General features: G+C 39.4%; 2 protein-coding genes across 2 annotated transcripts in view; both read right to left on the bottom strand.

Annotated features, from left to right (window-relative positions):
- The window catches only part of LOC123981783 (NACHT, LRR and PYD domains-containing protein 12-like), a 109,926-nt gene that overhangs the window by 40,331 nt on the left and 42,714 nt on the right, over positions 1-26,881 (bottom strand). The window lies entirely within an intron of this gene.
- LOC123981628 (NLR family CARD domain-containing protein 3-like) lies at positions 20,407-26,875 on the bottom strand. Its single transcript, XM_046066617.1, has 3 exons — positions 26,178-26,875; positions 20,560-20,677; positions 20,407-20,415 (listed from the first exon to the last, which is right to left on the bottom strand). Exons 1-3 carry the CDS (start codon positions 26,873-26,875, stop codon positions 20,407-20,409), a joined length of 825 nt encoding a protein of 274 aa, XP_045922573.1.

Raw genomic sequence — 26,881 nt, 5'->3', positions numbered from 1 at the left:
CCCGGGTCATCGATACCGCTGGTTCGTTAGTGTTCCTTGTTGCTGTGACGACAGTCGTTACAGTCGTTGAGACTACCTGTGGCCAAGACTGAACGACCATCGTTGGTATCTTCACCTGAGGCCAATAGGTTACGTTTGTTGAGTTTCCTGGGAAGTGATGAAAGGACAGCATTGTAAGTGGGGGATAAGTGGTGGCGTAGACCCCCTCCCCTGTTCAATGACGGCTTCTCAACCCTGGTGTAGATGCTTCCTTGACACCTCTTTCAAACCATCCATCTTCTCTGTCTAAAATGTGCACCTGGTGGTCCTCAAACGAGTGTCCTCTGTCCTTCAGATGTAAGTAGACTGCAGAGTCTTGACCTGAGGAGTTGGCCCTTCTGTGTTGAGCCATGCGTTTGTGTAGTGGTTGTTTAGTCTCCCCAATATACAGGTCTGTGCATTCCTCACTGCATTGGACCGAATACACATGTTTGGGTGTGCGGACTTTGGGGTGGACCAGCATCTGTCTTAGTGTGTTCTTGGGTTTAAAAAACACAGGAATGTTATGTGTGTTGAAAATCTTCCGGAGTTTCTCTGATACTCCAGACACGTATGGGCGCTTGTTGGTACTTTGTAAGTGGGGAATCTGGGGTCCTCTCCCAGAAATTCTCGAGCATTAAAGACTTTATTTCCTACATTCTGCTATAAATTTCTGCTCTCAAACTCCACCGCTCGGTCCCAAAGTGGTGGGTCCACTTGATAACTGGTGTTGTATGCTGGACGCTAGGTTGCTTTCAGGGGAAGTCCGACAGCGGAATATCCCATTTCTAAATGTGTACCTGCAATAACAAAAAGGTTTACGGTGTATCCCTCAGAGAAATTAAATATTTTTCCCCCCCAATGGTAATACCAAGAAACAGAGCATCCATCTTCCGGAGTTTACACAGTAACCGCCATGTGGGTAAAATTTTATAGTCTGACTTCCCACTTCCGTGAATGCAGCAAGGAGCTGCGCCACAAGAAGGTAACAGAAGCACTGAAGGGAAGCAGTGTTGTGACAGAAGCCGCCCGATTCCATCAGCACTTAACTCCACACCGGCTCTCCCTGTGACAGAGGACTCCGTCACTAACACAACTTCCAACTTTATCATTTTGTTGACAGTGTTGCAGGCTCACAACACTCGACTCCATTGCCCCTCTTAATTACCCTAATAATTAGACGAAGAAAGATAGCACCTTGGTATAACTTGCAAACCCATAAATTAAAGCTTATATCTTGAAAAAAATGCTGTCAAGAAGAATTAAGATTAAGGGCCCTCCATGTAGCAAGAGTGGCTTACTATTCATCATTAGCAGAGGAGAACAAGGACAAACCCAAGTTCCTCTTCAGCACAGTAGCCAGGCTAACAGAGAGTCGCACCTCCATTGAGCCTTGTATTCCTGCTAGCGTAAGCAGTAATGACTTTATGAGCTTCTTTAGAGAGAAAACTCTAATCATCAGAGACAAAATTCAACAGTTTCTGCCAACCAGCATTGATTTATCTTCTCATTCAACACCTTTAGAAAAATCTACAAGACCTGATATGTACCTAGAGTGTTTTGCTCCCATTGATCTTCAGCAATTACCCATCTCCAAAACATGTCTCCACAGATGAAGGTAGGAAGCATATGCGGTTTTATAGTGACCTCATGTAAAAAACAGCATACGCAGCCTATTTATACTGTTACTTTATACACTATACTTAATAAATGAGGTTGTTTGCATTTAAATATTAATTTTATGTCTGTCAATAGGCACTTTACTGTATATCTTTATTGCATGCATTCTAAATGTGTATTCCTTTTTTTAAAATATAATTTTGTTTGTTGGTGGGGATTTGCATTTTAACTGTTAATAATATAACGTAGACGTAAAACATATCTTGTTAATAACAAAATAACATTTAGGAACTGGAATGATGTGTCTATGATGTGATTCCTGAAGGGTTGGGGGGGGGGGGGGGGGGGGGGGGGGGGCAGTTGGGTTCGATGTCTCAAAATAAACTATTGTTTTATTTCAAAAATACTAAAAAATCTATTTTAATGTATTTCTAATGTATTTCCACTCTGAGGTTTAGACTGACAGAACAAGCACAATGAAGGTGTCACTTTGGTCTCTGGGTAACTGTGACAACATTTCTCAATATTTTCAGGATTTTTAAAATTGATTAATGGAGAAAATAATCAGCGGATTAATTCATAATGAAAATAATTAATTGCAGTCAGATACAAAACAATAGTAAAATCCTGCTTTACATTAATGCATGAGAAATAATAATCTAATGATATAGTATATTTTTCTTCTATCTATCAATTCTGTGTGACATGTGTTCCAATAAAGCTGTGTCGGAATAGCCTATTGTATTTGTATATAGTTTAAATGCATTAGTTATTTCATCTCATTCATTTCAGTTGACCTGCAGGAATCCATTATAAATCAATTTGTGTTTATTCTGCCACCTTGTGGACAAAAGGATGTAATTCACCTTTTTCAGTCCTTTCCAAAAGATGTCTCCTGTTATTTACATTTAAAATCAATATAACACCAATATAAATGATGTTTTATTGATTTGTTATTTAAATCAGTAGAACATCATCACTGGTTATTTCCCTTCTTATTTCCATTGCAGCTGTAGTGACAGTCCAGACTGTCTTTAATGTTTTCATTTGTCAGTTCTGGTTGTGTGAACTATGTAAGTCAATATGTCTGAATAATAAATACTATGTACACAGTAGCCTGAATCAGTAATCAATGTAGGAAAAACCAAACTATAAAAAGCAAAAGTGAGTTCATTAAACCATAAATAATATACCTAATGTATTAATATTTTTCTTCAGCCTTACAGTGTTCATGTTTATTTGGGATCATGAATAACATTTAGCCTACCACTGCTTTTAACAAGACAAAAGTTAAAATGGTTTGCCATAGAGTCACAGTACAAAATACTTCAACAAAAACACCCAAACTAAAACTCGGTCAGCAGTAGCCTATTGTGTTTCTGCTTTGCATGATGTGCATGACTGATATGAGGAAGCTAAATGTGAGTTTCTGCGTCATCGTCTTCAAAGTCCTCCATTTTCACCTGTCCAACTAAAACTCTCCCCAAGTTTTAAAACCAAAACGGGGTCAGCAGCGTTTTCAAACTTCTTTGTTTAATTCACCGTTTTAGTAGCAAAAGTGCTGCGTTTAAAACAAAAACGTAGAACAGGATGTAGCGCACACACAAATAAAAATGTTGAATCAACACTCCTGGCGACCTGTCCAGGGTGGAGAGCGCAGCATTGATCAGGAGGACGGCTGCTTTACTCCAAACAGTTTCTCTCTATGAACCTGGACTGTGTGTGAGACTTTTTGGATATGAAGAATACAGAGGATGATTTAAAATTACGTCCTGGCCGATGCTGTCGGCATGTCGGGAGATTTTAATAATCAACGAAGGTATGCTGCTGTTCCTCCTGCGTAGATGCGCACAGCGTGAAAAGACACTTCTTCTATTTATCTTATATTCTTTCCAAGGTAAATGATGCCCAAAAACCTGCTCTCTGTTATTGTGCGCACAACGTTTTCATTCCTTACAAGAGCGCGTTTCCCAAAGTCTGGACACTGATCCAAATACTGCTTTTAAACGCTATACTATTCGTTGTGGGGTTCAACAATGGTGATACATGATTCGAAGTATATATTTTATGAACGTTTAGAGTCTTTAATATTTTAATAAACTTAGTATAAATACCATTTCTTGAGATTCAGTAAATATATATGGTGATAACCGCGTTTGATCAATGAGCACAGCAAAGTGTCTGAAAAGGACCTAAAGAGGTGGATGCATAATCCGGCACATCAAATTTTGTAGGCTACCTGCCGAGATCTGCATCCACCTCTTTTGTCAGCATAAATGACCGTTAGTACCCGCGAGGTGCGTTCAATTCTCGGCCAAAAAAAAATGCTGCGTTTAAAACAAAAACATAGAACAAGAAGTAAGACACACAGTGTTGAGTTCTTCGGTAGAATAATTAAAATGTTGTATTAATACTTACCTGCCTCAGCCTTCAGTTTTCCTCCTTCTGCTCTGTCGACTCAAAATGGATCCTTTTTTTCCTTCCTTTTATTTGACTAGACGCATCTGACGCAGGTCTGTTGCTATAATGGAGTCTAAACTGACTGAACTCTTTCAGTTCCTCCCCTGTTTTCATGTAGCCTACCTGGATTACGTGGTCGGTTTGCTCCTCCCCTCTCCGTTTAGTATCCGATTCGTAGCCTTATTCGACTCCCTTATTATTTTACATATGCTCGTGCCCAAAGACGGCCGCGCGAAACGATGATGCGATATTTGGCAGCTCCATCGAGGGCTGAAGGTGCTGAAGGTGCTGCCACAGCTTGGACTGCAAATGCAGTCAGGGCTCTGAGAAAATCGCCTTGTTAATTTACATTTCTTCATTTATCTTATCCAAAGCGACTTACAGTTGCTACAGGCCTACATGTCAGAGGTCACTCGCCAGGGTCTCTCACACCAAAGGCATAGTCTTATCCGCATATCGCCACCCCCATAGTATAAATACCTCTAATTAAGAGGTAAGGGAGTCACTTGTGAGCTTGTAGTCCTGAACTGCTTCCATAAATCAGGTCAGATTTATCACGGGACTCATTATCAAACATTTCCTTTTAATCAGCTGAGTTCTGGTGAAGGAGAGAGAGTTTATTTATTTTTGTAGTTCATTTAGACAGAATCTTATTTTATACATTTTGATGACTCTTTGCCCGTCCTTGTGGAAAAGAACAGATTTCAGATGTTCATTTAGTTGAAAGCACTTTAGTTGTAACTTAAACAAAACCGATTATTTACACTGTATAAACTTCATGTAAAATGGAACAACGCTGAAGTTGTTCGCAGCTTCTGATTCGGCAGCTAAAGGGAAAGTTAAGGGAAACTTAAGGGAAAGTTAAGGGAAAGTTAAGGGAAAGTTAAGGGAAACTTAAGTAGCTGAGCGAAGGATTCCTCTTTACTGCTGTATATATTTTCATGATTATACTTGTGCTACATAGCCTACTTTTACTTAAGTAACATTTTCAATGCAGTACTTTTACTTGGAACAGTATTTCTACAGTTAGGTATAAGTACTTTTACTTAAGTATCTATCTATCTATTCTGTGTGATATATGTTCCAATAAAGCTGTGTGGGACAAATATGTAAAACTCTTTCATAAAATATTGTTTTAAGTTTAAATGAATTATATAGTTATTTCATCTGATTAATTTCAGTTCTCCTGCAGAACTCAATCATAAAACAATCCGTGTTTATTCTGCCACCTTGTGGACAAAAGGATTAATTTCATATTACACCAATATTAAATATGTTTTATTGATTTGTTTTTTTATGTCAGTAGAACATTATCACTGGTCATTTTACCAAAATAAACATATGTGGTTGGAAATTATGTTCAGAAGAAGCTGTTAATGGTGAATTATTGTGAGCAAACAGCAACAGGCTCAAAGAGTTTCACCATCTTTAGCTGCTTCCCTCAGTAAAGTGGCATTGAACCTGATCAATACTATCTAATCCAGAACTGATTGGACCAGGTTTGGCCCCACTTACCCGGAGCCATTGAGAGTCCCAGTGTCAGGACATGTAGATGTGTTGTTCTCCACTGGTCATACTGGTAAACGTTACTGGTTCTTCCCTTTGTGTTGCTCAGCAGTTACCTTGTTTAGCTGCTACTCAAACATCAGAATTGATTCTCAACAATATTAATATTAATAATGATGTCAGCGCTTCCTGAAGCTGCACTGCTCCACTCTCTGTTGTTATGTTTGGATCATCCTGCTGTTCGCACTGATGCAGTACATTTACTCAAGTACTGCACTCAAGTACAGTGTTGACATATTTGTACTTTACTTGAGGATCTGCTACACTTCAGAGGGAAATGTAGTGCAGTAGAAGTATAAGTACATGTAAGTCTTCACTGCATCACATTTATTTGACACTTAGAGTTACTGTGACATAAAAACACATGATGTGCTTTTACAATATGATGCAGTACTACTGATCTACTTCATAGTACACAAAGTATCTGAAACTGGCTCCACGTTGACAAACGACAGAATTAAAACACTCTTACATGTATTTGTTAGTGACACAAACAGAGTAATATAATATTCCATAATAATATAACTGTGTGAAAGAAGGCGGTCTGCATAATGAGTACTTTTACTTCTGACCAGAAAGAAAAGTTTGAAACCACAATTAACCATCTGGTTTCTTCAACTTTCATTCAGGAGCAAAAATCAGCCTTTAAGTAAAGAAATAATGATTTGACATTTATCCTGATAATTATTGATATCGACTGATATGACATTTTTGAGAGAACATTTTTGGCCGTATCGTCCAGCCCTACTTTAAGTACATTTTGCTGAGAATACTTGTGTACTTTCACTTTGAATGCAGAACTTTTACTTGTTATGGAGTATTTTTAAAGCAGGGTATTTTTGATCATCATCATTTTTGTACTTTTCCTTCTGATCTGAGTACTTCTTCCACCTCTGCTGTTCCTCCAGCTCAGAGTCTGTCTGAATGCTGCAGTAATATTCAGCTTTCATGATCACAGATAAAGTCGTCCGATTGAAGTGAAACCTTTGAAACTGTCTGCAGAGTTCTGGCCGCTCCCTTTACCTCCATGATCCTACCTGTCAAATAGGAAGTTTTGCGTGTCTGTAAACAACTATGTCTCCTCATTCTGTTCAGTTAAATATGGTGTGCCTCAGGGGTCGGTCTTAGGACCCATTTTGTTTTCCTTGTATCTGCTTCCCCTTGGACATATTATCCATAAACATGGCATTTCTTTTCATATTTATGCTGATGACACACAAATATACTTGCCAGTCAGATCCACAGATCCTGGAATGCTGAGTTCACTTAACAACTGCCTTTGTGAAGTTAAAAAATGGATGTCAAATAATTTCCTCCAGCTGAACTCAGACAAAACAGAAATCCTGGTCATCGGGTCTCAGCAGATGGCAAATCAAATACTGCCATCTGCTGGTTCCCTAGTAAATCACATTAAGCCTGTGGCAAAGAACCTTGGTGTTTGGTTTGATAGTAATTTAAATTTCGAGCAGCACACCACAAAGCTTGTTCAATCATGTTTTTATCAACTTAGAAATATAGCAAAAATTCAATCTATGTTAACTTTTAAGGACACAGAGACCATTTTACACGCCTTCATCTCATCACGCCTGGACATTTTCACTGCTAATGCAGGTCCAACACTTGAGCGGCAGCACTGATACCAAATGATCCTTTTTTCAGACTTTACTTTGGGAAATGTTTTTCTAGAAAAGCCTTTTTTTGATTGAACAAAAGAAGCCAACTTTGTGGAAACAGAAGCAGCCGTACAAAAAGGGAAATCAGATCCAGTGTGAAACTGGTCTGAAACTGGACACATACGTTTAAATCAGGAAGGATCTGATCTCAGGATCAATTGGCAGGATTCTGGATCTGAGCAAACATTTGATGTGAACTTTCAGGACTGTTTCTCAGAGTTATGGACATGTTTTAGTCTGAGTTACCATCACGGAGCTACATGGAACAGATGTCACATGACTTTTTTAAGGAAAGGATCTCTGATTTCAGTGTTTCTCCGTTCACATGCAGCCTGACTGAAGAAATTCCAAAGTACACTTCATGCTTTCTGGGTACTCAGCCTGGAGGACATACTGCAAGTACAAGTACATGAGTGTATAAGGGCAGCACTCAGTCTGCAAATCAACCCGTTCCTCTGAAAACAAAAGTCTAGTCACAGTGAAAGACGGCTTTTCTTTTGCTTAGTTCTCAAAAAAAGTTGCTGTTTAAAGATTTCTGACACTTGAGTCCAGAAGACAAACCATGGTGAACATGATGCTGTCAGGACTGGATGAAGGGGAACCAGACCATACAAAGGAAAATGGAGTTTAGAAAATAAGAAACATGAGAAAGAAAGATTATTTTAAGGAAGCCCAGATTTCCATGAGACTGATTCATACCGAGTGTTCTGGTGTCTAAACAAGATGGATCTTCAACATTTCTTTAAATCTGGAGTTTTCTCTAAACCCAGCTCAGTGTCAGCTGCTGCTCCATCATTTCCTCTCATCTTGGATTGAACTCAAAATGGAAGTCGAGCTGCTTTTCATTTTCAGAAATGGATTTTCGATGCGAGTTAAGCAAAGTGAGACTTAATCTGGTTGAGTTTTATTAAAAGTCAGAGAATAAAAAACAGTGAGGAACTTTACACTTTAAATTCAGATGTAACTGCATGTAGAGATCACAACTCTATTTAAGGCTCATTTATTCATCATATCAACGTTATTGTTCCAAAGAGAAAAAAGCCTGGAGGAACACTGAACACAAAACACATCAAATATAAAAATATGTAAAACACTAAAACCCACCAAACAAAGCTCACAAAAAACAATATTCATTAAGTGACAACTTAAATAATATGTATTTACACAATTTCTAACATTTCAAGACTTTTCCTTTAAAAACAGAACATCATCATCAGAAAGGAACACGTAACAGTTCTTTATTTAAAAAAGAACAGCCATAAAAAGGAAATTTGAGCATTGTGTCAGGGATTGCTGGATGGGTTTGACACCAATGTGTCCCTGAGCAAAACACTTAACCCCTAGTTGCTCCAGAGGTGTGCAACCTCTGACATATTTAACATATTTACCTAAAGATTGGGGTCTAAATGACCCAAAAGATAATTGGAGGGTTAACCAAATTATAATTACACTTCATTTTAGCAAAATGAACAGTCAGAAGGAAAGCGTTCACATCAGCAGTTCAGTTTCTCTGCAGACAAGTTTTCATCATCTAAGTAATTTTATTTATATACAATCATAAATCACTATTTGTCTCAAGGAGCTTTACAATCTGTATAGCATACGACACCCTCTGTCCTTATAACCTCAAACCCCCAAACAGGAGGAGACACAGAGGAGGGATTTCTCTCCCAGGACAGGAAGTAGATGTCTGCAGAGACTGTGTAGAAGGACAGAGCAGCAGCAGAGCAGTCCAGATCCACTGATGATACTCTGTCACATCCAGAGGAACACACAGGGATGATGGTGGACTTGACTTTGTGTCTGACAGTGGAGCTGATCTCAGAGCAGTTCAGACTGCAGCACTTTTGGGATTCCTCTGTCAGTCACTGCTGGATGAAGCTCTCCTCTCCACTCTACCTCCCAGTAACATGGCCCAGTCAGAGCCTCTCCACACACAAGCTGATGCTGCTGCTTCAACCTCTCTGGATCATCAGGACACAGCTGATCCTCTCTCAACACCACCACCTTTCTCACCACTCACACTCACTTCTTCCATCTGATGAGAGAAGAAGACAGCAGAAGTCATAAATCAGAGTTTACAGAGACTCCCTTCATCAGCTGTCAGTCAGTGATGCAGCACATCCAGTATAAAGACCAGCAGGGACTTCAGTCCTGTTCAGACCAGAAGTGGAGCGGCTGTTCTAAAAACATTTGGACCAAACTAAAGACACATGTACAGATATATATATATATGATGTTAAAGGTCCTATATTTTCATACAAAGACTGAACAGCTAAACATCAGCTGTGGTTACTGGACTTCAGCAGGAGGTCTGGTCTGTAGAAATACATGGTTACTAAATGTAATGATGGTTCTCTGAAATAAGATTCAGTGATTTGCAGGCTTCAGTCAGACTGATCTCAGAGCTGTGACAAAGATGAACTGATCAGTAGTTTAGTGTTGAAATGAGAGAACAAACACTTTGAGATCAGATTTGATGGTACGACAGTTTGGTCACTGTCTATAGGTGCTGGTCATATAATTAGAATATCATCAAAAAGTTGATTTATTTCAGTAATTCCATTCAAAAAGTTAAACTTGGATATTATATTCATTACACACAGACTGACATTTTTCAAATGTTTATTTCATTTAATTGTGATGATTAAAACTGACAACTAATGAAAATCCCAAATTCAGTATCTCCGAAAATTTTAATATTACTTAATACAATACAAAAAAAGGATTTTTAGAAATGTTGGCCAACTGAAAAGTATGAGCATGTACAGCACTCAATACTTAGTTGGGGCTCCTTTTGCCTGAATTACTGCAGCAATGCGGCGTGGCATGGAGTCGATCAGTCTGTGGCACTGCTCAGGTGTTATGAGAGCCCAGGTTGCTCTGATAGTGGCCTTCAGCTCTTCTGCATTGTTGGGTCTGGCGTATCGCATCTTCCTCTTCACAATACCCCATAGATTTTCTATAGGGTTAAGGTCAGGCCAGTTTGCTGGCCAATTAAGAACAGGGATACCATGGTCCTTAAACCAGGTACTGGTAGCTTTGGCACTGTGTGCAGGTGCCAAGTCCTGTTGGAAAATGAAACCTGCATCTCCATAAAGTCAGCAGCAGGAAGCATGAAGTGCTCTAAAACTTCCTGTCAGACGGCTGCGTTGACCTTGGACCTCAGAAAACAGAGTGGACCAACACCAGCAGATGACATGGCACCCCAAACCATCACTGACTGTGGAAACTTTACACTGGACTTCAAGCAACGTGGATTCTGTGCCTCTCCTCTCTTCCTCGAAACTCTGGGACCTTGATTTCCAGAGGAAGGAAAAATTTACTTTCATCAGAGAACATAACTTTGGACCACTCAGCAGCAGTCCAGTCCTTTTTGTCTTTAGCCCAGGCGAGACGCTTCTGACGCCGTGTTTTGTTCAAGAGTGGCTTGACACAAGGAATGCGACAGCTGAAACCCATGTCTTGCATACGTCTGTGCGTGGTGGTTCTTGAAGCACTGACTCCAGCTGCAGTCCACTCTTTGTGAATCTCCCCCACATTTTTGAATGGGTTTTGTTTCACAATCCTCTCCAGGGTGCTGTTATCCCTATTGCTTGTACACTTTTTTCTACCACATCTTTTCCTTCCCTTCGCCTCTCTATTAATGTGCTTGGACACAGAGCTCTGTGAACAGCCAGCCTCTTTAGCAACGACCTTTTGTGTCTTGCCCTCCTTGTGCAAGGTGTCAATGGTCGTCTTTTGGACAGCTGTCAAGTCAGCAGTCTTCCCCATGATTGTGTAGCCTACAGAACTAGACTGAGAGACCATTTAAAGGCCTTTGCAGGTTTCTTGAGTTAATTAGCTGATCAGAGTGTGGCACCTGGTCTCTTCAATATTGAACCTTTTCACAATATTCTAATTTTCTGAGATACTGATTTCATTAGTTGTCAGTTATAATAATCAAAATGAAAAGGAATGAACACTTGAAATATATCAGTCTGTGTGGAATGAATGTATACATTATACAAGTTTGACTTTTTGAATGAAATTACTGAAATAAATCAATTTTTTGATGATATTCTAATTATATGACCAGCACCTGTATACATCTTGTGATGCTGTCAGCTAGAATCCAGCTTTATTTCCTGGATACATGAACACAACACATCAACTCAAACACATGATCACAACAAGCTTCTGGCTGATCTGATTGGCTGCCTGTTCTCTCTCTGTCTTTCTGTCACCATTCTCCTCTCACAGCTTCACTGAGGAAAGCAGCCGCTGAGAAGGTTGGAGGTTTACAGGAAATACTGGATCTCTGCTTTGATACTAACTGTGTTCAGTACAATACTGCTGAAACCAGCATGGACTGAGTCCAACCCTCTACTTACCTCAGAGTCTCCAGTCTGCAGTGTGGACTCTCCACAAGATCAGACAGCAACTTCACGTCTGAATCCTGCAGCTCGTTCTCACTCAGGTCCAGCTCTCTCAGATGGGAGGGGTTGGACTTCAGAGCTGAGGCCAGAGAAGCACAGCTGATCTCTGACAAACTGCAGCCCTCCAATCTGAATAAAGAATAAATGAAGACAATGTTCCTGCTTGAAATCATTCAGTGTTTAATAATCTGTTCAGAGCTGAAGAAGGTTTAGAAGGTAGAAGTTTAGAAAATGGAAACTCCAAACACCTGAAACCAACAGGATGCAGGTTCAAACTGTAAAATACAAAAAGGTAAAAATAGCTCTCTTTAATATTAATGACAACATGCTGCTACTTCAATAAAGACGAGGGGGTGGGGGGGGGCAGGTGATTTATACATACATGAGGATTCAGATAATGTTTCGGGCCGAACCACATTTCACAATTCAGCTGCTATAATCTTGACAAAACAAGTGGAAACAGCTGCTGACATCATAATTATTACGTTGTTTTATTCACCAGAGCATCAGCACTGATCTGTTGTATTTCATGTTGTAATACTAATAGTGGCCATTATGTAGTCTGCACATGTCACTCCAACAGTACAGCCCTGTGATGACAGGTGTAATTGGGGCTGTAGGCCATATTTGAGATAAATGTTGATGTGTAATTTCTTAAAGGACTGATGATAAAATGCTCACCTCATCAAGCTGACGGCTGAAACTATCTCCTGTTTACAGGCATAAGGCCGGCACCAAAAAAGTTAGTGTAGTGCATGATAGCATAGGCTACTGTAATCTGTGACGGTTTGAACAGCTATAATGTTTATTGGAACCTCGAGATGTTTCTACTAATGTTGACAGACATGTTCCTGGATTGTGAAGATGTGATCTTTATCCTTCAGTGCTGACATATGACCTGCTCATCTGATAGAGATCACATCAGCAGGCTGAAACAGTGGACAGATGATGTACATGTGCAACATATCATATTTAATTGACGTCCCTTTAAAATGGCTCAGAGGCAAGGAGATCTCACTTCGAATGCCTGTTCCCTCGACTCCTCGCCTCTCCTCCTTGACTCCTCCCCACTTTACCAGCATGACTATCATGCATTCTGCATTGTTTTTCTACAGGACAATGAACCCAAACACACCTCTACGGCTCTTTGACCAAGAAGAAGAGTGATGGAGTGCTGCGTCAGATGACCTGGGGTGCTTCTATCATTAAAAGACAAGTCTTTTAATGACCAAAACACCCCCTTTATTGAATATCCATAATTGATTGGACACTGTAGCTCATCAGAGGGATCTGATACATCACAACATCACTGCAGTTTCATACCAGAGAGAAGACAGATAACACATTAAACTCTAGTGCATCACTGCAAAGTTACGCTGAAACATTTAGCCTAATGAATCAAAGGTGACCACATTCTGTGTTATTCAATAATGAATGCACAATCAGAATATCAATAAATAGAAAGCCAGATAATTAATAAATAATATAACAACGCTGAAGTTAGCTTCTGATTCGGTAGTTAAGGGGAAAGTTAAGGGGAACTTAAATGAAAGTTAACTTACATTGCTCAGCGACCGATTCTCCATTTTTTGCACCTCTTACGGTTGTGAAAGCTGTTATGCATTTTAGGCAAAGGCTTAACGCTGTCTGAAACACTTAGATTTGAAAAAAGAAAATGAAAAAAGGGTGATTTCACTGATTTTTCTCCACATGCAGACCACATTAGACCAGGTCCAGATCCAAAACCACTATACCTAGAGCTCTCAAATCTAGACTAGATTGTCCCAGAGAGGCTAAAGCTTCAATCAAACATAGTTTTCAGATTTGTGAAACCTTTATTCAATTTCTGGAAATGCTTTAAAGGATGATTTATCTGCTTTTTTCATGTGTAGACTACATTAGATCAGGTCCAGATCACCACTACACCTAGAGTTCTCAAATCTGGACTTCATTGTCCCAGAGAGGCTAAAGTTTCTTTACAACACGGTTTTAGATTTGCGAAAAATGTATTCTGTTTGTGAAAATGAAAAAAGGATGGTTATTCAATGCTTTTTTCAGACCAAGTGACCTGGCCTTGCAGCCTTTTGACAACTCTGCCTCTGATTGGTTAGTTCTCCTTTCCTCCACTGATTAGGCTGATGAGAATATATTAAACACATAGTTAAACACGGCAAATGCATTGAGTACTGTAATGGCATGTAACTGAGTACATTTTGTGCTTTTGTTGTGGAGTATATTCACAACTTTTACTTAAGTAAAGGATCTGAATAATTATTTCACCTCTGATTATGTTTATGTGTTTTTATGTTGTATATATTATGTATTTACTATATACTAACTATAGACATCAACTACAGGCACCAACAAAGAGAGATTGCAGAACCTCCACTGTCCGTTACATCCAAATGAAACCCAATATTAAGACATTAATGCAATCGATTCTGCTAATATTTTAGCTCTAGGTACACAGTTTGGTTTAATCTGGTTTCACTCTGTAACAAACTACATAAAATATATGTATCACTACAAATGCAGCTAATTTATGATGTTTATTTTTATTTTTTTCATTATTGCTAACAACCTTATGCCAATAATGCCTCAACCATGGAGCGTTTTTCAGGTTGCGTCCATTCTGCCGACATTGCCTGAATGCATCACAAGTAGCAGGACATGAGATCAGCTGTTTTGCGTGGGCAACCAGGTTTACTTCATGGTACATTACAAAGTTCTTGCAGTGGCCCTTTATAGTATTTTCACAATAGGAATACAAGTTTCAATAATCTGAAACTGTGTTTAAGAAACTTTAGTCTCTCTGGGACAATCTAGTCCAGATTTGAGAGCTGTATGTTTAGTGGTTTTGGATCTGGACCTGGTCTAATGTGGTCTGCATGTGGAGAAAAAGCAGTGAAATTGCCCTTTTTTAGATTTGAAATTTTTTTTATTTTATTTGTGAAAATGAAAAAAGTGTTTCAGACAGCGTTAAGGCTTCGCCTAAAATGCATAACAGCTTTCACAGCAGTAAGAGGTGCAAAAAACGGAGAATCGGTCGCTGTTAACTTAACGCTGTTAAGTTAACTTTGACTTACGTTCCCCTTAACTGCTGCCAATCAGAAGCTAACTTCAGCGTCGTACTAATATAGGCATTTGAAGTGTTTCGGAACTCCTTTGGGTTTTGTTATTCAGCCCTGGACAGTGAATTTCTTTATTTCTGTTTTGGACAAACTGCCTCACCTGCAGCTGTAAGTTTAATCCTGTTTGTGAAAAAAATCTTACTGTATTATACTATCTTCAAGGTGGCTACATTGAAGAATCTAAAATGTTAAAAATTCTGGTTTGTTTACCCTTTTCTTGTTTAGTACATAATTCCATTTGTGTTGTTTCATAGTTTTCATGTATTCAGTATTGTAGAAAATACTAATAAAGCAAAAACATTGAACAGTGCCCAGACTTTGACTGGTACTGTATGTCAGCATGAACTTGGAAATGTGAACAAAAGACATCTACAATATTTATTTTAGGAATAGTGGAGTCATCAAAGCTTCTTCACTTTAAACTATTCAGTCAGTATAAGCTTATACTGATAAGCTAATACTGAATATATTTTCTGATAGCTGAAATAGAGATGATTTATTTATTCATTGTATTTATTATCATCATTTATTTAAAACATGGAGAATAGAAGCTGAAAATCAGGAGTTTAAGAGCTTCAGAGTGAATTATCCAGATTAGATGTTACTTGTTATATTAAGGTTTTAAATGTGCAGCTCAACATTGCTCTGCCACAGTCAATGGACTAAACCACTGAAGAAGAAAATAGACTTTAGCATTAAGATACTCAGTGTGTATCAGTATAATATCAGCCTTATGCCTGCAGTTTACTCTCACCACATCATATTCATCTCAGCACAGAAGGAAAAAATGGTGTCTGACCTCAGAGTCTCCAGTCTGCAGTGTGGACTCTCCAGAAAACCACACAGCAGCTTCACTCCTGAATCCTGCAGCTTGTAGCTTCCTCTCAGGTCCAGCTCTCTCAGATGGGAGGGGTTGGACTTCAGAGCTGAGGCCAGAGAAGCACAGCTGATCTCTGACAAACTGCAGCCGAAAAATCTGAATAAAGAATAAATGATGGATATAAAAATACATTTCTAATCCAGTCAGATGTGTTCAGGTTTTAAATGTGGAGCTCAACATTACTATGTCCTAATCAATGAGCTTTTCCCTAAAATGAGTAGAGGGACTTTGTCATTGTGTTATTGTGGATCATCATAATGTCAGCACAACATTCATATAACTATTTATGTCAACACAGATCAATAACATGCTGCTGATCTCAGGCCAGTCTGGAATAATCATCAAATCAGACATGTTACTTCATTTTCTTCTAATTTATAACAATTATGCATCATTTTATGAAAAATATTCAAGATGTTTGCTATAGAATTCCAAAATGGCCAATATGAAATGAATAAGAATTTGAGTGAATAGAAAACATTACAGAGCTCTTTAACACCTGTCCCAGCACTTCTGATGCTCATTTCAAAGCACAGAGCTGACTGACTGTAAGCTTCACCCTCAGTTGTCTTTATAACTGGGGACCGGTTGCAGATAAGTAAACATTTCTAGGAAAAAACAGTCAGGTTGACTAGTATTAACTATGGGTGAACAGACTGGGGAAAGAACAAATTCCAGCTCATTTGCCAGAGTGTGTGAGAAGATTTTTGAGACAACCTCACAAAGGCCTGCATAATTGTACTTTTTACTTAGTGGTAAGTTCATCTATAGAACAGTGTGTAGTATATGAAATATTAGCTTGACCTTTAAAGAGAGGCTACAGAAATTGACCTGTAGATGTGAAGGAACTACACTTACCAGAGGGGCTTGCAAGAGGTCTCAGAAGGAGGTAGTTTAAGATCTGTATTGAATATTTGTTGTGTTAAAGGTTGACATATCTCATTTAAAGGCAGGGTAGGTAAGTTTGAGAAACTACAAGAAACTGCTGGATTTTTGAAAATATCCAACAGAGAAACTCCCACGTTGCCGACTCTGCTGGAGGATGAGCACAGTGTGACGAGCGGAGAGCAGCGCGATGCAGTGGCTCACATCAGGGGTAAGAAAACATTTAACTTTATCGTTATGAAAATAAACAAAACAACTAACCCAGTAGTTAGTACTCACTATCTAGCTAGCATGTTAATATTGGATAGGTTTAAAAAGACTGACTTTGATTCAGTAACGAGTTGGCTAGCTAACTGTTAGCAACAGGTAGCTGTGCGAACAGCTGCGGTAACATTGGGCAAAGCTAAAAACAGGCTGATACACATTTTCCCTTTTCCATCAGTTACACTACACGAACGTGAATTTCGTGTTAGACTCATGACATGTACGATGTTTTGCATGTCAGATCTTCCACTGTAACAGCATTATTGTCTCTGATGAGGACTGCACCCCACAGCCAAGCACAGACCGGGACAGGACCGGGGTCGAGGCGAAGCAGAGGAGGGAGGACTGCCAGGGTCCGAGGAATAAGAGGCAGGACGGGGAGGATGAGGTGCAAGCCGAGCAGCACATACCTGCGTCGAGCTTCACACTCCAACAACGGTATATGAACAGGTATGTATATTTTAATATTAGTCTATTGTCTCCCAGTGTACTTGTCTCAAAGATTCTCTGGTGTTTCCCCCTAAGCCCTTTGGGGGTCAAAAATAAAGTGCTATGTAATCCATCACTATTGTTATTACTATTTTATTATTGTTTACTGATTACAACAACTAACTACAGCTCTGCTTCAGCCATTATGTACATTGACCTGGTGAGTAATGTAGACACAGACGTCCTGTTAGAGAACAACAAAGCCCTGTTCAATAAAAATATCTGAGGATGTTGATGAATGTTCTTTCCATTTACACAGATCTTTCCCATTTGGGGTTCTAACAACTATATATATTCCTTTACAGACCAGAATCTGAGGACTGTGAACATCCAGACTACAGTGTTTCCATGCACCACACATGGCTGATCTTCCAGACCCAGGACAGAGTAACAAGACAGTTCAGTGGGGCAGCATGCAGACAGTTTGTAGTGTGGCAGTGTGGAGCACTGAGACACAGAGTTGTGATACGGAGTTGCTGTTTCTGGAAGATACGCAACTGTTCTCCAGATCCATTAAGACAATACAGAGGTTTAATCCTAGCAGGGTGTAAGATGTAATGTCACTAACTGACACAGTGCTACACAAATAATTCTATCCACTGTGTGGATGAATACCTGTACATTTTTTTTGGTTTTATTCCCAGGAGGGCAGAGAAAAGAGATATCTTTCCCTGTTCTAGATAATAACTTCATTCTTTTTTAAATAAAACATTGAAAAAGATAAATGCCTTTTCTTTGCACTTGCAGCATAAACAATCAAGCAACTACATGTATACCTTATGTCTCCAATAATGACATCCAAATGTGGTATAACACTTGTTTATTGATATTAAATACTACTAAAACTACAACCTATATCACAAATAGATCATTTTAAAAAAACTTTAAAAATAAGTTTGTACAGGAATCGACAAAGTGTGTCCAGAGGTGTGTTGACTGATTATGAAGACAGTTCAGACTTTGTATGTAGCATTATATCGCTGCTGTGGAGATGATTAAATATATCACAGTCACCTCTCTGACATGATTACCAAATTTCAAAACCAACCATATTACGTTTTGTTTTACATTTTGCTGTATCTAGCAACACTGTTGGGGCAGGGACACCTGACTGAACCCCATGTTGACGGGGATCATCAGGTCTCCTGGTTCTGCTTCTAGGCATCTCCTCAGCAGTAGACAACTGGAGGAGGAGGAGGAGTAGGAGTAGGAGGAGGATGGCACTCTGGAGGTCTGCAATGTAACTGTAGTCCTTCTCCACCTTCAATGAGTACAATCTCCACTTCCTGGACTTTTTGTTGTACATCTTGCTGTACCTGATAATACAGAAAGGAGGATCAGCTTATTGAAAAGTTTGTAATACCTGACATCATTCTCTTATACAGTAGTTAGCATTTCCACATAAAATGCAATCAAAACAATAAATCAGCACCATCTATCTGTATTCCTCATACTGTTTAATCTTTTTTGATTCATCACTTATAAATGTATTGAGTAAAATGCATAGGAGTACTCATTATGCAACATACTGAACTGTGTCATCAGCTTTTCTCCTGGCTGGACTGTGGACACAGTGGTTGTAATCCAGGCCAACCAGCATGGTCAGCATATAATGGTGAGAAGTACAGGGCTATGAAAGACTCCAAATCTGCAGGTGACCTGAGGGCACAGTAGAAATAAAACATACAGGATTTTTTTACTTCTGGTAAAATAAGTAATGGCATAACACCAATTACAGTAAAAGGTTTCCACACTGTAGGTTTAGCTATGAGCAATGTCAAACTATATTATAGGTAGCTTATATACCAGAAACACAGATACTTGGGGACCTTTAGCCATCCTTGTTTATGTAACGTTATACTAATGTTGAAATGTCTTTCTCATAACTACAAACACACAGCTACATCACCACATTTGTAAAAGTAACATACAGTCAAACTGAAGACACAAGATAATCACACAAACAGATTAGATACAAGGTAAAGATAACATTAAGATAGGTGTAAACATAGTATAACAATAAACCTATATGGTGAATAACTAAACCGGTGCAGTCTACTTTTACATTGTCTAACCTAATGTTAGCGTCGGAAAACACAGCTCGCACTGCTGTTTTCCAGCTCATCTACAGCTAGATATAATTCATCGTCTCTACTCTGGCTATTACACGAGTCTGCACTCGTAGCAACAGTTAGCTGTATGCTAAGTAGTACAAAATGATAAAAGCCAGATACCTGTCCAGCAGAAATAAAGCCACCAGGCTGTGAGTCAGCCCCTCGGTGTTCCTCAGTTGTCACTATCGTTGAAAAGCCATGCAGATATCACCCACCGGTCTGACCGCTTCGCTCGTCAGGTCTGAGCGAGCTGACCGGTTGCGCGCATGGGGGCAGCTCCTGTAGCAGCAGGGCTGGTAGCCATGGCAGCGAGGGAGAGTCAGCCAATCATAGCATTCGGTACGAAAGGAACGAGTGGCTGTGTTTACTGCAGCCCTGAGAGGACTACAGACAGCCGATTTTTATACTCTCCTTTTCAGTGTACCTAACTTTTTAATATGCATTGGTGTATATAGACAGTTTCATCAAATATGACAAAAAGTATTTTAGAAGCAACTTGCCTACTCTGCCTTTAACATGAAATTATTCCCATTGTGTTGTGTATTTGAATGTAATGCCTTATTTTATTGTGTTGGAGAGTAATATAATTGCCTGTGACTTTGAAATACAGAACATTTAATATTGGAAAAAGGTGTACTGCACTGATGATATTGGGCACTGGCTGAAAATGAGCTATTTAGCTAATTCTGGTACATTTACATTGAATGCAATGACATTCCTGAAAATGTGTTCTTTTAATGTTTTATAAATATATGTGTCTCATATGGAACAAAAATGATAAATACGGATTCAATCTTTCAGAAAATTGAAGGATAAATCCTACAGTTTCCTTAACATGAATCCAGTTCAGACTACCAAACGTTTAAAAAGACCTGTTGTGATTCATGCTCAGACAAACTGAGAAATGAGAAATTTAAAACCTCTGTTATGGATTTAAATTTAGGAGTTAAACACTGGACAATAGTAGAATACATGAACTCACCTCAGAATCTCCAGTCTACAGTGTGGACTCTCCAGTCCAGCAGACAGCAGCTTCACTACTGAATCGTGCAGGTTGTAGTTGTGTCTCAGGTCCAGCTCTCTCAGATGGGAGGGGTTGGACTTCAGAGCTGAGGCCACGACTTCCCAGTGAGTCTCTGAGAGTCCACAACTAGAAAAGCTGTAATGAATATAAAACTGCACATGTCAAAGTGTCCTTCAGCAACATAATGAACCACAAATTACTGCTTTAAAACAAAAGTTTCTTCCAAATGACTGTAATGTGAACATATCATATTGTGATTAAGAGGGTGCAGCGACTTGTGTTAAACTTTATTTTAATGTAATGCTTGCTGTTCATCTCCCATCAATTTAGTTGAACGACTCCTAATGCACTGATCGTATACAGTTGCAATCAAATTTTTGAGCATTACACACTTATTTTTCTGCATTCTAGTGATTTTTTCTGCACCAATTTATGGGGGAAATATTTTTATTTATATAAAGGGAAACACAAAATTCAGGTGGCAGGTGGCAAAATCTAAAACGCTAACATCATATAATCCATTGCAGCTCTCAGGCATTCTGTGTTGTTTCCAGATATATTTCTCCTGTAGATCAACTTTTCTTATGTATCATCCCTGCTAAGTCACACATGCAGGCGTGATTTAGTCCTCCGTCCTCTTTTGTCATATTCACAGGGAGAGACTTGGCCAAAAAGAAACTGTGTCAAGTTGCTAAAATTACTCATTTGTACAGGCACATTTTCAGGTCATTTTATAAGCAGTAGTTTTTGGACTGCGCACTTTTTTTCTATATTTAATAGCATGTTTTCTCATTGTGCAAAAAATAATTTTTCAAAGTGTTCATTTGTCATTTAACATTTCTTGTTGCAAACTGTTTTTCAGAACATTTTTAAGAAATGCTTTCAAAAAGTGATAGGGGCATGTCCCCAGCGTACCCAGTGTAAATGACACCTATGCCGACACGTTTTATTCTGTTGATGTTAGATTCAGGTTGCTGCCACTAGTCTCCATAAATGAACTATTAACTTAGCTAACATTATTGGTTAATAACAGTGGGACAAGTTATAAAAGTCTCATCATTACTGTATCTGACAGGACAGTTAACATTGTATGCTTACTTGTGTCTTACATCAGGCTTGCTTTCCGACGGTCAGTTTGTTCGGCAGTGTGTCCAGGTGTCAGACTCTACAGTGTAGCAGACTTGGGAAAAAGAAACCTGCCCTACTCTGCCTCTGATTGGCTGTCAGTTTTAGGCAGTAGGAGATTGGTTAGGTAGAGCCAGTCATAAAGATGCAAAGCTCACGCTACAGGGTACGAGGTAGATATAACGAGCAAAGGCTGTCTTGTTTCAGTGAGAACAAGGGTCGTCGTGGCCCTCAGTGCCTGTTGCCACCAAGTCTTGCTGCAGGTCTTTTGCAGTGACTCAAGGGTTTTTCACAACCTGCCTTCACAGAAAGCCGGTTGCAGCCGTTGATGTCTTCTTTCTGCCGCAGTTCCACTGTTAACTGCTTATCCTGCGTACAGGGTAGCCAGTCCATCACAGGGCCACACACACCCGTGTTTAATTACAGTCCCTGGGTAAACCAGTCTCACAGCCAGGGATGTCACGATGATTGAAAGACAGGGAGGGCTTAGCCCCCAGGGTATGCGTAACTTGCGGTTTTGTTACTGTATTAGAACTACACTAATGTCAACAACCAATGAAGAAGCTGTTAACAAGTAAAAAGCGACATAAGACATATTCTCTTCTTCCATTTCTCCTCTGTTTAACAAAAGTTACTGTAATGTTAGTTTTTAGACAGTCAAAGCTGCAATTCACTTAGGCCAGACACCCCAACTCAGTTCTTCTGTAGGCTGTGACTTAAATGCTATCCAGCTGCTCATGTAAATGTGTGATAGTCATACCATATCAAATTCCTCATTCATTGAGATAAGTTGCAGGTCCAAATAATGCTATTTAATTACTCTAATTACTGTTACTGTACTGTAGATTGGTTCAATCAGAGTGTGATTTTGCCCTTTAGTTTGGCTTGCATACAAGTATACAGTGAATACTTAATTATGTAAGCTGTTGATAAGGATCCCATTTAAAGTGGCTACTGTCTGAATTTAATAACCTGATAGCGGAAGGAATAAAATATTTACTATAGACTATGTACAGATGCATGTATGTATGTGTGATTGCTTTCATTTTATTATATGTTCATGTGTGTACATCTGTGGGTATATGCCCACGTATTGCCTAGCGTACATTTAGTTTTTGTTAGGGAAACCTAAAGGCACTAGGGGGAAGACAGAAACATAAAGGGACCAAAAGATGTTATACTTCAGATGTGGTGTTGACATTTGACGTGTTCGCATGTTGTATGCTATGTATCTCCTTGGCCGGGTGGTTAAGTAAGTGAAATATTAGGCTTTATACTCACAATAGTGACCAGTGGGAATTTCATCCATAAATAACACAATTACTACTTCTGTAATGGGTTTCATACACTTTCTGTAATAAAACATCTACCAATCTAAACCAATCAAACATACAGTCAGTCTTTCACCCCTCAAAGACCTGTAGGCCTTGCTTCATTGTAGTCATATATGTACAACATATGACAATTCTATCTGTTAATTAAGGTGTTTTACTTACTACTTTTTGTAGTAGTCTGAGGAAGACATCTTCTTCCAGGTGTGCAAGCAGGAAGTAAACTAATCTGGTCATGTGACCTTTCACACTCGTCACATGATATCGATCAATTTTAAAAGAGACAATCTATTGTTTCATTTAAAAGTTGAATTTCTTGCCCAATGCCGACAATACAATTTTTAGAGCTTCAGAAGTAACAAAAAGGCAATGTCACAAATGTGACCAGTGGGATTAAACAGGTTAAACGTCACGTTCTGTGTCCTCTATGTGGTGCGAGAGAGCCCCTGATAACTAAATGTTATGTTCCAGTACGTCAAGTGTGGAACACATCGTGAAAATTTTATTTAAATTGTGTGGTGAGTGTCACAGAGCGCTTACTTCCTGTTGCCAGTAGATTATAACTTAATATTGGCTTGTAGATGTGTTCAGGGTAGAAATCTTATCAAACATGTACATTTTGGTGCAGATGTGAGCATGTACACTGAAGCTAAAATAATATCCTCTTTCGAGGTGAATCATCAATTTTGGACGCCACAGTATGGGCACGCCATTAAATTAAAACTGTCAAGTTTTAATCATCAACTGCTTTTGACTAGACAGCGAAGGTTTGAAGGGATTAAAGCACAAAGCCTGTAAATTGACTTCCTGTTCGGTTTAGGATATGGCTCCATGGGGCTTTTTGTGCCACAGAAATTTCGTACATGTAGGTGCCACAGGGGCTTTTTCATTGAAGGTCCTGTTACCAGTAGGTGGCGCTATGGGTGAATATTAGGTGAAATCAAACAATGACTCATCAGGGACAAGGTGGTTCCAACTTTGTTCAGCTGGAGAAAAGCTACTGCAGCGACTGCATTTTGCTGCACGCCAAGGACACGCCATTAACTGAAAACTCACAAGCTTCACAACATAGCATTATCACTGCTTTAAGGCTTTTCTGAAACAGTTTTGTATTAGATATGGCCAACCTCAAAAGTGGGAGGAGACAAGATGGCAACCACTGCCTTTCCCTGTCGAATCTTCCTACAATCCTACAAAATTGAGCAAAATATAGTCATCCACCTGGAAACTTTATATTGCTGATGGTAAAGGAATGTTGATATTTTTGTCATTTTGGTGTCTATGGACAAGGATTCTGTTTAAGGCCCTGGGAGCACACAGTGATTGGGAAAAGCTTTTATATTAAGTCTACCTAGTTTTTGAAGAAACATGTCGACTACAACCAAGTAGCTGGCAGGGGAAATGGGAGAGCTCAAAAAGTCCCTCAGTTTTATGTCTGAGAAGTTCAGCAAACTGGTGAAAAAGCAAGTTAACCACATGGGTTATGCTAGAACTACAGCCGGTGACCATGAAGGTGAGGATGCAGCACCTGAAGAAATACTTTATAGCAACAAGTTTTTAAATTCCTGACCAGTTAAGACCATTCACCTAGAGAGTCAGCAGATATCAACCTGTTACACTTTCCTAGGCAAGGATAACAAAACCCACGATTGTTGTCCAATTAGTTAATCAAAAGCATAAAGTTGAAGTGCTGAGACACTCCAAAAAACCTAAAAGGAACCAGGGTATATGAGAATGAGCACCTGACAAAGAAAAATGCGGAAATGGCAAGAAATGGTATCTTTACAAAGCAAAACAAAATACAAGCTGTGGACAAAGAATGGGAAGGTGCTCATAAAAGTTAAATAGTCCACCGGAGCAAGCAAAGGTGTTTGCGGTACGCATTCTGAGAGATGTGGATTAATATACGTGACTGAGTTTCTACTTTGTAATAAACTGCTACATGGTTGAAAATATGCCCTGGCAAGGAGAAGCAAATAGAGTGTATCCTTTATTATGTCTTGGTTATGTCATGGTGGGGAAGCATGCTTTGAGACAGAGTTAATATGTAGTTTACTTTTTTATCTTCATAATAGCATAATTATTTCTGTTATCCAGTTTCATCACCTCAATTTGAAAGATTTTGCAATTATATATTTTAATAGCAGGAGTCTCTTTACAAATTTTGTTCAAATTAAAGACTATTTGAAATCATTAAAATAGTCTTTTCAAGTCATTGCAATAAGTGAGACTTGGTTAACACAAAAGAAAGATGATTGAGTTAGAAAGGTATGATGTTTTCAGTCAGATCAGGTCAAAAATGTGGAATTTTATAGATGATACAAATTTATTTTGCTCTAGAAAAAATCAAAAGGATCTTATGTATAATATTAAAGCGGGGCTTAAAATACTGAAAAGCTGGTTTTATGTAAATAAATTGTCTCTCAACATCAAGAAAATTAAACTTTTAGAAAAGGTTGATGGAAACAGCAAAATTTAAAGAAGAAATTGACTTGAGTTGGTTTTTGTCTTTTCCAAAACAGAGTTAATGAGCAAATTAGGAGAAACACCTGTGTTGAATAAGTTCTGACGTAGCAAACCTCACATGCCTGATGAAATCTTATAGCCTGAAAACAGGGCTAGGAACTTGATAGATCTCCATCCATCCATCGTCAACCGCTTATCCTGCATACAGGGTCGCGGGGGGGCTGGAGCCAATCCCAGCTGACACTGGGCGCAAGGCGGGGTACACCCCGGTACACCCCCTCCATCGCAGGGCCACACATAGACGAACAACAACTCACGCTCACACCTAAGGACAATTTAGGGTCGCCAATTAACCTAGACTGCATGTCTTTGGATGGTGGGAGGAAGCCGGAGCACCCGGAGAGAACCCACGCAGACAAGGGGAGAACATGCAACCCACGACCTTCTTGCTGTGAGGCGACAGTGCTAACCACCGCACCACCGTGCCGCCCTAACTTGATAGATATAAACACAGAAATGATGTTTGTAGACAATGGGAGTTTAACTCCTATAGAATTATTTCAGTAAACAGCTTTAATACTAGTTTAGGAAACTTTTATAGCGTGGAGGTTTTATATTGTGTGTGTGTGTGTGTAAAGTGTGTATCTTTACTGTAATACTGATGCTTCAGCTTTACGTTGCTTTACAGTGTTAATAATCACATCTGGACTTACCGAGCCTTTCTGCAGTTCCTCACAGCTGGAATCAGTCTCAGTCGTCCCTCCTCTGATGTGTTGTACTTCTGCAGGTCCAACTCATCCAGAACCTCCTCTGACATCTGCAGCATGTAGGCCAGAGCTGAGCAGTGGATCTCTGAGAGTTTCTTCTCTGATCTGTTCTCTGACTTCAGGAACTCTTGGATCTCCTGATTTACTGAGTGATCGTTCATCTCCGTCAGACAGTGGAAGATGTTGATGCTTCTGTCAGGAGAGATCTTTGTCCTCTTCTCCTTCAGGTTGTTGATAGCTCTCTGGATGATTTCTGGACTGTTGTCTGTCTGATCCAGCAGGCCTCCTAAGAGTCTCTGGTTGGACTCCAGAGAGAGGCCATGAAGGAAGCGAACAAACAGGTCCAGGTGGCCATTTTTACTTTCAAGGGATTTCATCATTGCTCCCGTCAAGAAGACATCCAGGGTTGAATCAACATGTTTTTTCCCCAGGAAGGCCTTCAGTCCTGTTGTGTTCCTGCTGGTGTAACAGTGGAACATGTAGACTGCAGCCAGAAACTCCTGAACGCTCAGATGAACAAAGCAGTAGACTGTTTTCTGGAAGATCACACTCTCTCTTTTGAAGATCTCTGTACAAACTCCTGAGTACACCGAGGCCTCTGTGACATCAAGACCACACTGCTCCAGGTCTTCTTGGTAGAACATGATGTT

The sequence above is a fragment of the Micropterus dolomieu genome, linkage group LG13 (assembly GCF_021292245.1).
Source record: "Micropterus dolomieu isolate WLL.071019.BEF.003 ecotype Adirondacks linkage group LG13, ASM2129224v1, whole genome shotgun sequence".
Lineage (NCBI taxonomy): Eukaryota > Metazoa > Chordata > Actinopteri > Centrarchiformes > Centrarchidae > Micropterus > Micropterus dolomieu.
The sequence above is the reverse complement of the archived record's forward strand: the minus strand, read 5'-3'. Positions and strand labels throughout refer to the sequence as shown.

Excerpts from the sequence above, each read along its gene's own strand:
- LOC123981628 (XM_046066617.1), bottom strand. The coding sequence starts at position 26,875 with ATGTTCTACCAAGAAGACCTGGAGCAGTGTGGTCTTGATGTCACAGAG. Across the intron at positions 20,678-26,177 it reads AGGAACTGCAGAAAGGCTCG|CTTTTCTAGTTGTGGACTCT; the intron begins GTAAGTCCAGAT and ends TATTCATTACAG.